This window comes from Pongo abelii, chromosome 16 (assembly GCF_028885655.2).
Source record: "Pongo abelii isolate AG06213 chromosome 16, NHGRI_mPonAbe1-v2.0_pri, whole genome shotgun sequence".
Taxonomy (NCBI): domain Eukaryota; kingdom Metazoa; phylum Chordata; class Mammalia; order Primates; family Hominidae; genus Pongo; species Pongo abelii.
This window is the reverse complement of record NC_072001.2, coordinates 46412835-46428609: the sequence shown is the minus strand read 5'-3', so window position 1 is coordinate 46428609 and position 15775 is coordinate 46412835. Positions and strand designations below refer to the sequence as shown.

Genomic DNA, 15775 nt, shown 5'->3' with positions numbered 1-15775 from the left:
TATGACACATGAGACGGTGTTCCGCTGTACCTCTGCCCCCCCTCCCTACTGTTTGTGGATCTGAATCTGGAAAAGAGCTTGGAGAGATTTACAGGCCTCCTCTTCTGCAATCAGTAAAAGAGTACCATGTGGAGGCAGAGAGCCAGAATAGGTTGTGGGGAGAAAGGGACAGTTTCCATAGCAACTGTAGAGATGAGGCCGCTAACTAGCACAGGGTCTAAGTATAAAGGTCAGCAGTAGTTAACCAAAGATTCTGCTTTCATCAGGTCTCACAAAGAGACTAGACAATAGATCTGAATGGTATAGGGAAGGATCACACACTGATTAGATGGTAGGGGCAGAAACTCAGCCTTGTGATCTCAGGCCCTGCTAAAATTGTGTTTTATTAATTACAGTGCAAATGTAGATTATGATAGTACTAAAATTGCTTATGTGTGCTAGATGAGTATTTTGCAGGCTCATTGCCAAAGGCTGACAATGTCACAAAAAGATTGGCTAGAGGTGTCTGTTAATTATTCTCCTCTTTCCTTGGTTAGCAGTATTCTAGCCATTCCACTGGGTGATGATTCCAGTATGATTATATTGTCAAAATATATGTATATATATTTAGAGACAGAGTCTTGCTGTGTCAGCAAGGCTGGTATACAGTGGCATGATTGTAGCTCACTGTAACCTCAAACTCTGGGCTCAAGTGATCCTTGCACCTCAGCCTCTGGAGTAGCTAGGACTATTTGTAGAGACAGGGTCTTTGTGTGTTGCACACGTTGGTCCCAAACTCCTGGCCTCAAGCAATCCTCTTGCCTTGGCCTCCCAAAGGACTAGGATTACAAGTGTGAGCCACTGTGCCCAGCCCAGAATTTTTTGTTTTGTTTTGGGACGGAGTCTTGCTCTCTTGCCCAGGTTGGAGTGCAGTGGCGCGATCTCGGTTCACTGCAACCTCTGCCTCCTGGGTTCAAGCGATTCTTCTGCCTTAGCCTCCTGAGTAGCTGGGACTACAGGCACGTGCCACCACGCCCAGCTAATTTTTGTAGTTTTAGTAGAGACGGGGTTTCACCATGTTGGCCAGGCTGGTCTCGAACTCCTGACCTCGTGATCCACCCACCTCGGCCTCCCAAAGTGCTGAAATTACAGGCATGGGCTACCGTGCCCGGCCCAGAAAATATTTTTAAGTGTTAAATTGCACATAGCACTGTCCAAAGTGCTCTATAAAGAAAACTGTGGCCAGGAGTGATGGCTCACATCTGTAATCCCAGCTGTTTGGGAGACTGAGGCGGGTGGATCGCTTGAGCCCAGAAGTTCAAGACCAGCCTGGGGTACATAATGGAACCCCATCTTTACAAAAAATACAAAAATTAGCTGGGTGTGGTGGTGTGTGCCTGTAGTCCCAGCTACTCAGGAGGCTGAGATGGGAGGATCAATTGAGCCCAGGAGGCAGTGAGCCGAGTCTCGCCACTGCACTCTAGCCTGGGCAACAGAGCAAGCCTCTTATCTCAAACAGAGAAAAAAAAAAAAAAGAAAAAAGAAAACTGTGGAGCATTAGCATCTGTGTCCCATAATTTTATAAGCAAAGACAGAAAATGCTCTGATACATATGTATAAGACATAGAAAGCTAAATAAAAAATTAAATACATATATGAATTATAAAGTATTTAAAAATCTATTTTGAATTTAGGAAGTGTGCTATGGCAGAAGCCTAGTAGTAAAACGATGCAATTCAAAGGCCCTTCCAAGGGTGTTGCCAGTGGAGGGTCTTCACTACGAGTTGTCCAGGTTCTTGGCATATTAAACAAAGAATTGGACTAGCCGGGTGCAGTGGCTCACGCCTGTAATCCCAACACTTTGGGAGGCTGAGGTGGGTGGATCACCTGAGGTCAGGAGTCTGAGACCAGCCTGGCCAACATGGTGAAACCCCATCTCTGCAAAAAATACAAAAATTAGCTGGGTGTGTTGGTGGGCGCCTGTAATCCCAGCTACTCGGGAGGCTGAGGCAGGAGAATTGCTTGAACCCAGGAAGTGGAGGTTGCAGTGAGTGGAGATCGTGCCACTGTACTCCAGCCTGGGTGACAGAGTGAGACTCCATCTCAAAAAAAAAAAAAAAAAAAAAAAAGAATTGGGCAAAACGCACAAACAAACCAATGGAAGATGAAAGCATAGATTTATTGAAGTGAAAGTACATTCCACAGAGTGGGAGTGGGCTCAAGTAAGTGGCTCAAGGGCCCCAGTTGCACAAATCTTCTTGGGTTTAAGTACCCTTTAGAGGTTTCCTATTAATTACATCCTATGTAAATGAAGACTGGGCCTGCGACCTATTGGAGGCTGAAGTGGTGGCTTGGCCCGTGACCAGTTAGAGGCTGAAGTGAAGTTACACCCTATGCAAATGAAGACTTGGCTCCCACCAATCAGAGGCTGAAGTGAAGGCTCCCTGTCTCCAGACACTATTCTCCTGCCTCAAGGGGATTATTAGGGACCTGTGATATGCATGATTGTCAGACACAGGTAGTTGTGTTTTATGGCTATGGAGCCTCCTGTTTTGTTTCATTTAACTATTGACCCCCTGGAATGACCAAGTATGATCTTTTGGGAGCTCTCCAATTCTGTAGCTTCTTCTACAGTCTTGTCAAGCAAAATGGCAGATATAGTGGCACACCAATGCTTTTGAACTGTTTGTGATGAAGGACCCTTGAATTGTCGAAGGTGTCTAAGGATCCGCCACTGAAAGAGGAGGTTAGAAGAGGTGAAAGAGGAAGGCACTATTATAGGCTCTTTCCTTGGTTATGCACTGGAGTGGGCACAAGGCAAAAGATAGTATAAATCTCAAATGGTTTGGAAAGTATTGGCTAAGTTTAAACCAGTTAGGGAATTCTTAACCCCCAGGCCTTCATAATGTATAGTGATAAATTATCCAATAGGTAAATTAAGCACACTCTTAACAAAGTGGGAAGGGCATCTCTAAGTTTTTCTGGAAATAATTTCATATTTGGCTTTTAAAATAAAGTATCAAAGTTGTCCTCATGAAAAATCAGAGCTTTACTTGCAATCAGTTAAACTCATCTTGAATTAGGTGTTCATAGGAGAGAAGAACATCATAATTCTTTCAGTGCCTAAAGTCTCCATAAGATTTAAGGCAGCTCTGACAATTCATAAAGAAAAGATGCTGGGCCTTCTCTTCTAGCCTGATGAATGTCATTAGTTTTTCTGGGGGTCTGAGCTCATTTGGCAGAACTCCAGCCCTGCTCTGCTGGATTGCATGGTTTTATCCACCAAAATATCCAAAGGGAGCTGCATACAGCTCAGATTCCCTCCCTGCACTCAGTTCTGCCTGTAAAGCATTCTTACACAGAGAGAGGCGTGTTGGAATACAGAAATGCTGTGTCAGAGGCTTATCCTTGGCTTTTGGGGGAAATACTATGATCATAATGCATACCAGCAGCCATAGGGTCATCTCAGCCTGAACAGCTGGTTTGTCTGCAAAGGCATGGAGTAAAATAACCTTTAAAAAGGCACTGAGTAAAATAAAAAGGTTGAGATGGGGAAGAAGTCTGCATTTATTACTATGTCTGGGCCACAAAGGAGGCCCACAATAAATATTTTTCTAATTATTATTTGTTCACAGTAAGTAAATGGGCAGAGCAATGGGACTGGGTTTACCTTCCCCCTGCGGAGCATTGCAAAGGACAATGAAGAAATTTCCCCTTTTTCTTCCCTCACTTCCCACATTCTTTTATTTAAGAAAGTGATTCCCAAAAGCGAAAAAAATAATTTATCAATACCATCTTCCCTTATCCATTTCATTAGCCTGTGAGATGGAAGGTAGTGTTTGGCTGTGACCTCTGATACCATCTTTTCTTTTAATCTGAGCAAAGCTACCTCTTACTGCAGGGATCTCTAAGGATTTTCTTTGTGGTGGTAGAGATGATGGTGGTAAAGAGGATTCAAACCTAACTATATAACTTAGTTTTCAGGCTATACCTGTGTGTGAATTATATTTTGCATCTTTTTTTTCCCCAAGTATTCATAGAATGGAGTTATTTTCTTTCAAGGAATGCTTGGGTTGAAGAAATATTATTCCCTTTACAATATCACAAAATCACAAATACTTTATCTCTTTCTTCTCATCAGTTCCTTCTTGAAGATCCTTCGTAATATGCCCTAACTTCCCTTTCCAACATTACCTCCTGCAAATATCCTGTTTTAATTTTATTTTTATTTTTAAAATTTTATTTATTTTTTGAAATGGAGTCTCGCTCTGTCATCCAGACTGGAGTGCAGTGGCATGATCTCGGCTCACTGCAACCTCCACCTGCCAGGTTCAAGCAATTCTCTTGCCTCACCTTCCCGAGTAGCTGGGATTGCAGGTGTGCACCAACATACCTGGCTAATTTTTTATATTTTTGGTAGAGACAGGGTTTCACCATTTGGCCAGGCTGGTCTTGAACTCCTGACCTCAGGTGATCTCTCCGCCTCGGCCTCCCAAAGTACTGGGATTACAGAAGTGAGACACCGTGCCTGGCTGCAAATATCCTGTATTAACCTTTTTATTCAGTCAGTCTGAACCACTTGCCTTTTTCTCATTCTTGTATTTTTTGTTTAGGCTGTTCATTTTTCCTTGAATACTCTGTTTTCCTTTATTCTTATCTAAGGATTTATTTATTTACCTTTACCTTATTTGTGGAGTAAAGATTCATCTCATTCCACAAAAGATTTAAGGGATATGACCAAACTCAAACCCAACTACTTCTGCAAAACTGACTTTCTTACTTACCAACTATGTGAACTTTGGCAACTTGCTTATCTTCTCTGTGCTTCAGTTTCCTCGTCTGTAAAATTAAAATAATAGCACCCCACCTTATAGGGATTATTTTGAGAATTAAGTGGAACAACTTTTTAAATATGCTTAGCACAATGCCTGGAATTCATTCATTCATTCAATATATTTATGGCCAGGCACGGTGGGTCACACTTATAATCCCAGCACTTTGGGAGGCTAAAGCAGGAGGATCACTTGAGGTTGCAGTGAGCTGTGATCGTGCCAGTGCACTCCAGCTTGGGCAACAGAGCAAGACTCTGTCTCAAAAAATTTTTGTTTTAATTTATTGATTGATTTGTAGAGATGAGGGGGGTCTTGCTGTTTTGCACAGGCTGGTCTCGAACTCCTAGCCTTAAGCAATCCTCCCATCTTGGTCTCCCAAAGCTATGGGATTACAGGCTTTAGCCACCATTCCTGGCCCTCCCGTATGCATTAAATTGTCTCTTGATTACCTATAATAACTAATACAACGTAAATGCTATGTAAATAGGTGTATTGTTTGGCAAATAATTACAAGAAAAAAAGTCTGTGAATGTTCAGTACGGATGCAACCACCCTTTTTTTCTGAATATTTTCAATTCATGGTTGGTTGAATCCACAGATGCAGAATCCACATGTAAGGAAGGCTGACTATATTTTAAAACACTGCAAAGAAGAATCAGGAGAAGGCAGGGTGAGACTTCAGACTAAGATGTAAGCCTGACATCTGTGGAAGGAGAGAGGGAAGGAAGGAGGATTGGAAAGGAAGAATCTTTTTTTTTGAGATGGAGTCTTGCTCTGTTGCCCAGGCTGGAGTATAGTGGTGTGATCTCTGCTTACTGCAACCTCCACCTCCCGGGTTCAAGCAATTCTCCCGCCTCAGCCTCCTGAGTAGCTGGAATTGCAGGCGCCAGCCACCATGCCCGGCTAATTTTTTGTATTTTTAGTAGAAACAAGAGTTTTGCCACGTTGGCCGGGCTGGTCTTGAAATCCTGACCTCAGGTAATCCACCTGCCTCGGGCTCTTGAAGTGTTGGGATTATAGGTGTGAGCCACTGTGCCCGGCCCAGTGGTACATTTTCATGGTTGCCACAGTACATACTGCATGAATAAGTTTATCTGAAATTCTAGAATGGGCAAAACTAATCTACAGTGACAGAAAGCAAATAAATGATTGCCCAGGGCTGGGAATTGATTGCAAAGGGCACAGGGAACTTTTTGGGTGATTGATATGTTCTATATTTGATTGGGGTCGTAGCTACACACACCCGCGCATGTGCGCACACACACACGCACACACACACACACACACACACGCATTTATTGAACTCATCAAACTCTACACTTAAAATGGGCCCAATTTTAATTGTACATAAATGATATATAAAGTTCACTAAAAAACACAAGATAGGCCGGGCAAGGTGGCTCACACATGTAATCCCAGCACTTTTGGAGGCCAAGGCAGGTGGATCACCTGAGGCCAGGAGTTGAAGACCAGCCTGGCCAACATGGCAAAACCCCGTCTCTACTAAAAATACAAAAATTAGCTGGGGGTGGTGGTGTGCGCCTGTAATCCCAGCTACTTGGGAGGTTGAGGTACAAGAATCGCTTGAACCCGGGAGACAGAGGTTGCAGTGAGCTGAGATCATGCCATCACACTCCAGCTGGGGTAACAAAGTGAGACTCTGCCTCAAGATAAAAAACAAATGGCAGGGCACGGTGGCTCACGCGTGTAATCCCAACACTTTAGGAGGCCAAGGTGGGCAGATCACGAGGACAGGAGATCACGAGGACATGGCTAACATGGTGAAACTCCGTCTCTACTAAAAAATACAAAAAAAAAAAAAAAAAAAATAGGCCGTGGTGGCGGGCGCCTGTAGTCCCAGCTGCTCCGGAGGCTGAGGCAGGAGAATGGTGTGAACCCGGGAGGCGGAGTTTGCAGTGAGCCAAGATCGTGCCACTGCACTCCAGCCTGGGTGACAGAGTGAGACTCCGTCTCAAAAAAAATAAGAAAACAAACATGAGGTATCACTTCACACTGACAAACCGAATGTTAGTGAGAATGTGGAGCACCTGAAACTAATATGTTGTTAGTGGAAGTATAAAATTATACAATCATTTTATTTATTTATTTTTAATTTTTTTTAGAGACGTAGTCTCTGTTGCCCAGGCTGGAGTGCAAGTGGTGCGATCATAGCTCACTGCAACCTTGAACTCCTGGGCTCAATTGATCTTCCCACCTCAGCCTCCCTAGTAGCTGGTACTACAGGCTGGTGCCACCATGTTTGACTAATTTTTAAAACATTTTTTTGTAGAGATAAGGCCTCCCTGTATTGCCCAGGCTGGTCTTGAACTTCTGGCTCAAGCGAGCCTCTCACCTCAGCCTCCCAAAATGTTGGGATTACAGGCATGAGCCACTGCAGTGGCCTACAGTCATTTTCAAAAACTGTTTTTGGCAGTTTCTTATAAAGTGAAAGGAGCACACATCCTATGACCCAGCAGTTCCACTTCTGGTTATCTACCCAAGATAAATAAAAGCAAATGTTCACAAAATGAATTGTTTATAAATGTTCATAGCAACTTTATTTATAATAGTCTGAACCTAAATATGCAGTAATAGGAGAATTAATAAAACAAGTTGTGGTGCATACAACTGAATGTTGCTGAGCAATGAAAAAGAATGAAGTACTGATGCATGCAGCAGCATGCAAAATGTTGAGCAAAAGAAGCTGGACACAAAAGACCACGTACTGTGTGATTCCATTTGTATAAAATAGTATTACAGGTAAAATTAATCTATGGTCATAGAAGTTACAATATGACTGCCTTGTGGAATGGGGATTGACTGCAAGGGACCATGAATGACTCTCTGGAGTGATGACAATGTTCTATATATTGATTGATATGTAGGTTTCATGGCTGTATACATTTGTCAAAGCTCATCAAATTACTGGCCAAGCACAGTGGCCCATGCCTGTGTTCCCAGCATTTTGGGAGGTCGAGGTGGGAGGGTTGCTTGAGCCCAGGAGTTCGAGACCCGCCTGAGCAACATAGTGAAACCCCATCTCTACAAAAGAAAGAAAAATTAGCCAGGTGTGTGTGGTAGTGCATACCTGTAGTCCCAGCCCTGAGGAGACTGAGCTGGGAGGATCGCTTGAGCCCAGGAGCTGAGCCCAGGAGTTCAAGGCTGTGGTGAGCTATGATCAAGCCATTGCACTCTAGCCTGGGCCACAGAGCAAGACCCTGTCTCTTAAAAAAAAATTTACACAATTAAGAGCTATAGAGTTCACTGTATTTAAATTTTACCTCAATAAAAAAATCAGTCACTAAAAATAAAAAACAAAATGAAAGAAACAAGCCTAACTATTGAATTGGTAGTATTGTTTTAAGTGATTTTAAAATACAGTAATTTAACTTTATATGTTTTTTAGACAGACTGTCACTGTCACCCAGGCTGGTGTGCAGTGGCATGATCACTGCTCACTGCAACCTGCGCCTCCCAGGTTCAAGTGATTCTCCTGCCTCAGCCTTCCAAGTAGCTGGGACTACAGGTGCTCGCCACCATGCCCAGCTAATTTTTGTATTTTTAATAGAGACAGGGTTTCACCATGTTGGCCAGGCTGGTCTTAAACTCCTGACCTCAGGTGGTCCACCCACCTCAGCCTCCCAAAGTGCAGGGATTATAAGTGTGAGCCACCAAGTCTGGCCTAAAATATTCTCTATATTTTAGACACAGAAGTATTTTGGATAAAATTATATGATGTCTGGGATTTGTTTAGAAATCAGTTTGGGGGAAGTGGGTAGATATAGATGAAATAAGATTGAGCATTTGTTTGAAAAAAATTTCAACAAAAGAAGATTGAGCATTTGTTGATAATTGTTGAAGGTGGATTATATAAGTACATAGCTTTTAAAATTTTTTCTGTTAATAAAAAGATAATATCTTCAAGCTTTTTGTTATAAGCAACCAAAAGGGTGAAGTTGCCATCAACTGAGGTGGGAAAGGCTGCAGGTGGAGTAGACTTGGTAGAAGAGATGAGTTCAATTTTAAGCATGTTGAATCTGAGATGTCACTTGGACATCAAAATGAAGATATTGAATAGGCAGTTGGGTATATAAATTGGTAATTTGAGAGAGAGGTGTGGGTCAAAGATATAGTTAGGAGTCATTGGCATATAGATTGTATTTATAGCAATGTGACTGGATAAAATCAAGGAGTGAGAGTAAATAGAACTTAGAACATAGTAAGTGCTCACGAAGTATTCATTATAACCACGTGACTAAAATTCTTTTGATTTCTGTCTCACAATTCCTACAGAACTTTTATTGTATCTTGTACTATCATTATTTCTATGTCTTATCTCCTTCCTAGATTGTAAATTCTTTGAAGCTAGAAACTAGGTATTACTTATCCTTATACACTGCTCTCTCTCCACCACCACCACAGAGCCAAAATGGTACCTTGCATTTAAGTGCATTGAAATTAATAAATGAATCTGAGTTTGTGAAGAAATTTTTGGTCAGTTTTATGGGTTTTCTGACTTGCTCTGGCTTTGGGTTCTTGAGACTCTGTGTGATGTGCTTATATGTGAGTAGAGCCAAGATGCATTACTGTTATTCTTGCCACTAGTTAGTTAGCACACTAGCTCTGTACAGCCCAGATCAGCCTTTGAGACCTAGCTCTACTCAAGACACTACAGAAGGGATATGCTCAGAGTAGAGTGGGAAAGGGTAATAATGACACAGGAAGTAGGATCCAAGAGTAGGCACTGTGTTCATGCTATGTTACTTTTACTTTATTATTTATTATTATTTTTTAAATTTTATTTTAGGTTCAGGGGTACATGTGCAGGTTTGTTAAATAGGTAAGTTGCATTATCACGGGGTTTGGTGTACAGATTATTTTGGTACCCAGGTAACAAGCATAGTAACTGATAGTTTTTGATTCTCACCCTCCTCCCCCTCTCCACCCTTAAGTAGGCCCCAGAGTCTGTTGTTCCCTTCTTTGTACGTAGACGTTACTTTATGTACACACACTACCTCAGAATATGAGTAACTATTTCACAGCTTAGCCACTAGGACACAGTGGTGTCCTTGTCCACTGAAGTCTTCTCTTATATTCTTTTTAGATTTCTCAGCCCCAGGACATAAAAACTCCCTTCTTCCCATTGAAACATAAGAGTTTAGGAGTAACTGTTTTTTTTTTTTTTTTTTTTTTTGTTGTTTTTAATTTGCAAAATGAACTTTTCTCACCTTCTACCATCCTGGGTCTGATTTCTGGCAGTTTCCATAGTCTCTGAGTATATTCCTTCTCTTGTCCTCATGCTGTTCCTATGTCAGGTGCAGGTTAACTTTTCTTTAGTTTTGCTTAGTACCAAACTGCCCAGCTCCAATCTTGGATAATTTGGTACCATTCTCTTTCTTTATTTTTTATTTAATAACCAGAGTATAATTATCAAGATCAGGAAAATAATATTGATTCGTTACTAATCTACAGACCTTATTCAGATATCAACAGTGCTCCCATTAGAATTATTTATAGAAGAAGGGAAACCAAGTTCTTGTGCAGGATTCAGTTCTGGATCATCTGTTACATTTAATGGTTTTGTCTTTGTAGTCTTCTCAAATCTAGAACATTTCTTGAGACTTTCATTGTCATTCTTGACCTTGGCAGCACTTCTTTCTCCCTCTCTTTCTCTTTGGAGAATATGGGCTGTTTATCTGTAAAGCACCCCTTAATGTGGGTTTATCTGATTTTTTCTCATGATCAGATTCAGGTTATACATTTTTGGCAAGAATACAATTAAAGTGTGATATATCCTCAGTGTATTATATCAAGTGACACAGATGGCTTTTTGTTCCCTTACTGGTATATTAACTGAGATCACTTGGTTGAGTTGGTGAATACCAGGTTTCTTCACTGCAAATTTACCACTTTTCTCTTTGTAATAATTCAGTAATTTTTAGAGAGATACTTTGAGATCATGTATATACCCTCTTTCACCATATTATGAGTTTTAGCATTAATGATATTTATTTTGAATCATCTTTATTGTGAAACATAGCACACATAAAGTGAATAAAATATAAATGTACAAATTTATGAATTATAAATAGTATACCTGTGTAATGCCTCTGATAATAAAAAATAGAACATTTCCAAGCACCTCACATGCCTCTTAGTGAATTACAACCCCACTGTACCCTATAAAATTAAGCATACATTCTTTTATTGCAATCCTATTATTAAAATTTTTTATGATCTAAGTACACATCTTTAAATATTAAAGTTTAGTCTCATTGAAAACTTTTGTTACTATAGTAAAATACACATAACATAGATGTACCATTATAACCATTTTTAAGTGTATGGTTCAGTGGCATTAAGTACATTTACATTGTTGTGCAACCATCACCACCATCCATCTCCAGAACGTTTTCATCTTCCCAAACTGAAGCTCTGTAAATCATTAAACAATAAATTCCCTTTCCTCCCTCCTCCTAGCTCCTAGCAACCACCATTCTACTTTCTGTCTTTCTGAATTTGCCTACTCTAGGTACCTCATATAAGTGGAATCACACAATATTTGTTCTTTTGTGTCTGGCTTATTTCAGTTAGCATAATGTTTTCAAGGTTCATCTGTGTTGAGCATGTTCATATCACTCTCGATTTTTATTCTATAGTACTGGCTTCCAGGAAGTTAGGAATTGGAAAGAAAGCTGAGGTGGTGGAGGAGAGCCAGGATTTATCGAGTCACAGGATGAGAATTTTGAGGAGGGAATGGCAACAGCATCAGACACTACAGACGTCAAAGATAATGAGGTAATTTGTTGTTGTTTTTTGAGACAGAGTCTCACTCTGTAGCCCAGGCTGGAGTGCAGTGGCGCGATCTCAGCTCACTGCAACCTCTGCCTCCCAGGTAAGCGGAGATTGCACCATTGCACTCCAGCCTGGGCAAAAAGAGTGAAACTCCATCTCAAAAAAAAAAAAAAAAGGAATATATGATTGTTTTCCTATCATTAAATTTGGCACTTGTCAATTCTCCTCAGTAGAGTACTCTGCCACTGAGCTCCAAAACTATGAGTTTCCATAAGATCGTGAAGCAACTTTAAAGGTTGGTGGAATACCTGTGAGGGAAGAATAAGCTGGCTAGGGTTCTTTTGCTTAGAGAAGTCTTTGAGGAGGCTTCAGAAAAATACTCACAAACTAAGTCATACAGCATTTAGATTTGTTGTTTGATGGTTTGAAATTTATTATATAATTATAGGACTAAATGAGATGATCCCAACTTAATGACATCTATCTAGGTTTTAAAGATAGCAGTTAAAGACAATATGAGAGGAAATGGCTTTAAATTCTATAATAAAGGATTTAGGTTAGAAGATTAGAAGATTAGTATTAGAAGAAAAATTTCTGACAATGAGGTTTGTTAAACTTTAAAGCAAGTTAACCTAAGATCTGATGAGTCTTCTCTGGGAGGGCTTTAGAGGTAAGTTAGATTTCTCTGTCTAAGGTGGTTTAGGAAAAGATGTTACCTGTAGACAGGAAGATGTGCTGTTGGTCCTTTGCAGTCTAGGAGTCAATAAAGGCCTTTGGCTCATCTAGCTGCAACCATTCTGCTTGTAGTTTCTGTTTTTCTGGATAATTTAATGATTAATTTAATTGCCACACTGCCTAACAAGGAATTAATAGTTTTTCTTAACAGTTTTTTTTAAAGACTCTTGTTTAGTAATGCAAATGGCTCACTCATTTATTTATCTATTTTTAGTCAGGTTGAGGTTTTTAGGCTTTTTTTTTTTTGAGACGGGGTCTCACTCTGTCACCCAGGCTGGAGTGCAGTGGTGCGATCTCCGCTGACTGCAAGCTCCGCCTCCCGGGTTCACGCCATTCTCCTGCCTCAGCCTCCCAAGTAGCTGGGACTACAGGCGCCTGCCACCGCGCCCAGCTAATTTTTTGTATTTTTAGAAGAGACGGGGTTTCACCGTGTTAGCCAGGATGGTCTCGATCTCCTGACCTCGTGATCCGCCCGACTCGGCCTCCCAAAGTGCTGGGATTACAGGTGTGAGCTACTGCACCTGGCTTTTTTTTTTTTTTTTTTTTTTTTGAGACGGAGTCTCACTCTGTTGCCCAGGCTGGAGTGCAGTGGCATGATCTCAGCTCACTGTAACCTACGCCTCCAGGGTTCAAGCAATTCTCCTGCCTCAGCCTCCTGAGTAGCTGGGACTACAGGCGCCCACCACCATGCCCAGCTGATTTTTTGTATTTTAGTAGAGGCGGGGTTTCACCATGTTAGCCAGGGTGGTCTCCATCTCCTGACCTCATGATCCGCCCGCCTCGTCCTCCCAAAGTGCTGGGATTACAGGTGTGAGCCACTGCGCCTGGCGGTTTTTAGGTTTTTATTGTTGTTGTTTGTTTCAGACAGGGTCTCACTCTCTTGCCCAGGCTGGAGCGCAGTGTTGCAATCTTGGCTCATTGCAACCTCTGCCTCCTGGTTCGGGAGATGCTCTCACCTCAGCCTCCTGAGTAGCTGGGACTACAGGCACATGCCATCACACCCAGCTAATTTTTTTTTCGTATATTATTTAGAGATGGGGTTTTGCCATGTTGCCCAGGCTGGTCCCAAATTCCTGGGCTCAAGTAATCCACCTGCCTCTGCCTCCCAAAGTGCTGGGATTACAGGTGTAAGCCACTGTGCCCAGCCATTTTATGTTTTGACAAACACACTTGTCAAGTAATCAAACAGATCTGTTTATTTGTGCCTCACTTGGGGAGGAAGCAGAAGCAGGCTGGAGAAGAAAAGCAAAAAAATGGTAACTTTTGGGGGATTTTTATGGGACTCGAGGTCATGATTTACTCATAACAGGACCTGGTTGGTTGTGCCCTCTCAAATAGAGCAGATGGACTCACTTTGTCCACCTAGTGTAGTTAGTATTGATCTAACCTGGTCTTTAAGTATTAGATTTGTTTAGTCACTGGTGTTCTACAGCTTTAGGAGTGGAGTATGAAAAGAGTCAATTATAAATGATTTTAAGATTAAGAAGTGAGATGCGTCTCTGTGTGGTCCATTTCATTTTAGCTCCACTAATAAAACATTCTGGGGACCATAATTATATTCCAGTTATAGCAGTAATAGATTCTAGATTTTTCAGGACAGTTTCAAGGAGTCAGTCCTTTTGTTCCCATAAGTAACATGTATTCAGACAACATGCCTTGATTTTGGTTTGGAAAATATGATCACTGTAATTTATAGCAGCAGTGAGAAGATTGGTAGGAAGCTCCACTTCAGCTTTGCCTATATCAAGTGCTGAATTGGGCATTTACAGAAATGGAGAATCATGGTTGGGCTGTGCCGAAATAAATCTGAGCCTGGGGTAGAAAGCGAAAACTGCCTTCTATTGAATGCCTACTATGTATATGTTTGGCACTGTGCTAGCTGCTTTCCCTATTGACAGCTGCTCTGGCTAGAATTCTACCCTGGATCCAACTGCCACTTAAATAATATACCCCCACCCCTCAACAACAACAACAACAGAACAAACACATATGCCTCGTGGGGCTTAGTTCATTAAGACTCGTCACAGCTGCCACACCCTCTTTAAGACCCTGGCACCATAATTAGGATAATAGAATCTCTGGGTTTGGAAGTATCTTTGAGGTCATCTAGTTAGAAGGGGTAGCAGCTGTTCTCTTTACCATGGAGTTTGAGAATGACTGCTCAATTCTCGATGGGAGGCGCAAAATATGTCTGGGGCTGTGGTCTCTGTAGGCAATCCCATAAAAGATAAGGCAACGATAAACAAGTGTGAAGCTTGAAATACGTCCTAGGCTGAAAAGGGCAATGGGAAGAAATATGGCTTACTGGAGTCCTTATACAATGTAAAAACAAACAAACAAATACTAAAAACGCCCTGGCAGAGATGTAATGTCAGGCCATTGGATTCAGGGTAGAGGCCCACAAAAGGGATCCTGATTGACACAGGTTAACCCTGTGTCAAAGAAGAAAGAGTCTCTTCTCTTGGGTTCACCAGCTCTGAAGTACTAGCCATCCTCAAGCCACTTATTCTTTGCCCTGTTATGAGAAAGCTGGGAAACTCCTTTTCCAGGAAAGAGGGTGAGGGACGGGGATTAAGGGACATGAACGAGAAAAAGCAGGTAGAGGTTCTGAAATGTCTGAGTAGTGGTAAATGCAATCGTACTGGAAGCAGGGGAAGGTATTTCACGCCCTCTCAAGGTCCCTTCGGTTCAAGGATACCGTCATTCTCCGGCTCTACTAAAGGGGAGGGCCTGCAACGTCCATGCTGCCATGGAAACGCGCCGCCGTGTTCCTTTTTCTTACGTGGGGCGGGGCACTGTGCCGCAGCTACCTATCATCCACGGGATTTCTTGAGTGGCGGGCAGCGGCAGCGAATGGACGATCCGATATTGTGTGACGCGACGGGAAAGGGGGAGTTCGCGGCCGGTGGCGGCGGTGGCGACAGCGGCGACCTAGGGATCGATCTGGAGGGACTTGGGGAGCGTGCAGAGACCTCTAGCTCGAGCGCGAGGGACCTCCCGCCGGGATGCCTGGTACTGTTTGGAGAGAAATGGGAGCGCAGTGGGCTCTGAAGGCCTGGATTTCGGGTCTGAAGGGATGGCTGACCGGAGGGGGCGGGGTGGCAAGCATGGCGGCGGTGACGGGGAAGGGGTTGGAGGGCCCTAAGGAGGGGGTGGGGAAACGGTAGCTAAGAAGGCTTGGTGGTCGTGAGGAAAGCTGAAAGGCTGTGGGGCCTTTGGCGAACAGATTTTAGAAAACATTCTTTTGGGGGGCGGTAGAGGCGCCAGAAGGACGTGGGGGGGGGGGGATGGAAAAAGGGGCGGGGAGAGAAGAGGTTAGGAAGGAGGGGAAAGGGTGTCTACGAGAAGGTGATGAAAAATAGAGAGGGAGGGATAGGCAGGCTTATTGTAAATAACGAGGAATGGGGACTTGGTAGGCATGATAGGAAAGTGCT

General features: G+C 42.5%; 1 protein-coding gene across 18 annotated transcripts in view; it reads left to right on the top strand.

The window, feature by feature from the left end:
- TP53BP1 (tumor protein p53 binding protein 1) overlaps positions 1-15775 on the top strand; it is a 99200-nt gene that overhangs the window by 1222 nt on the left and 82203 nt on the right. For 9 of the 18 annotated variants that reach the window (XR_008514108.1, XR_010137460.1, XM_054532696.2 and 6 more), the window contains exon 1: positions 15216-15407. The exons of 1 other annotated variant lie outside the window; for it this stretch is intronic. Coding sequence is in view for 15 of the 17 variants with exons in the window: in XM_054532696.2 (XP_054388671.1) it covers positions 15347-15407 (61 nt within the window). In the remaining 2 variants the exon portion in view is untranslated. Of the gene's footprint in view, positions 1-15152; positions 15408-15775 lie in introns of those variants that run through there. 8 more of the 18 variants (XM_063716600.1, XM_063716603.1, XM_063716601.1 and 5 more) reach the window with 2 other exon arrangements.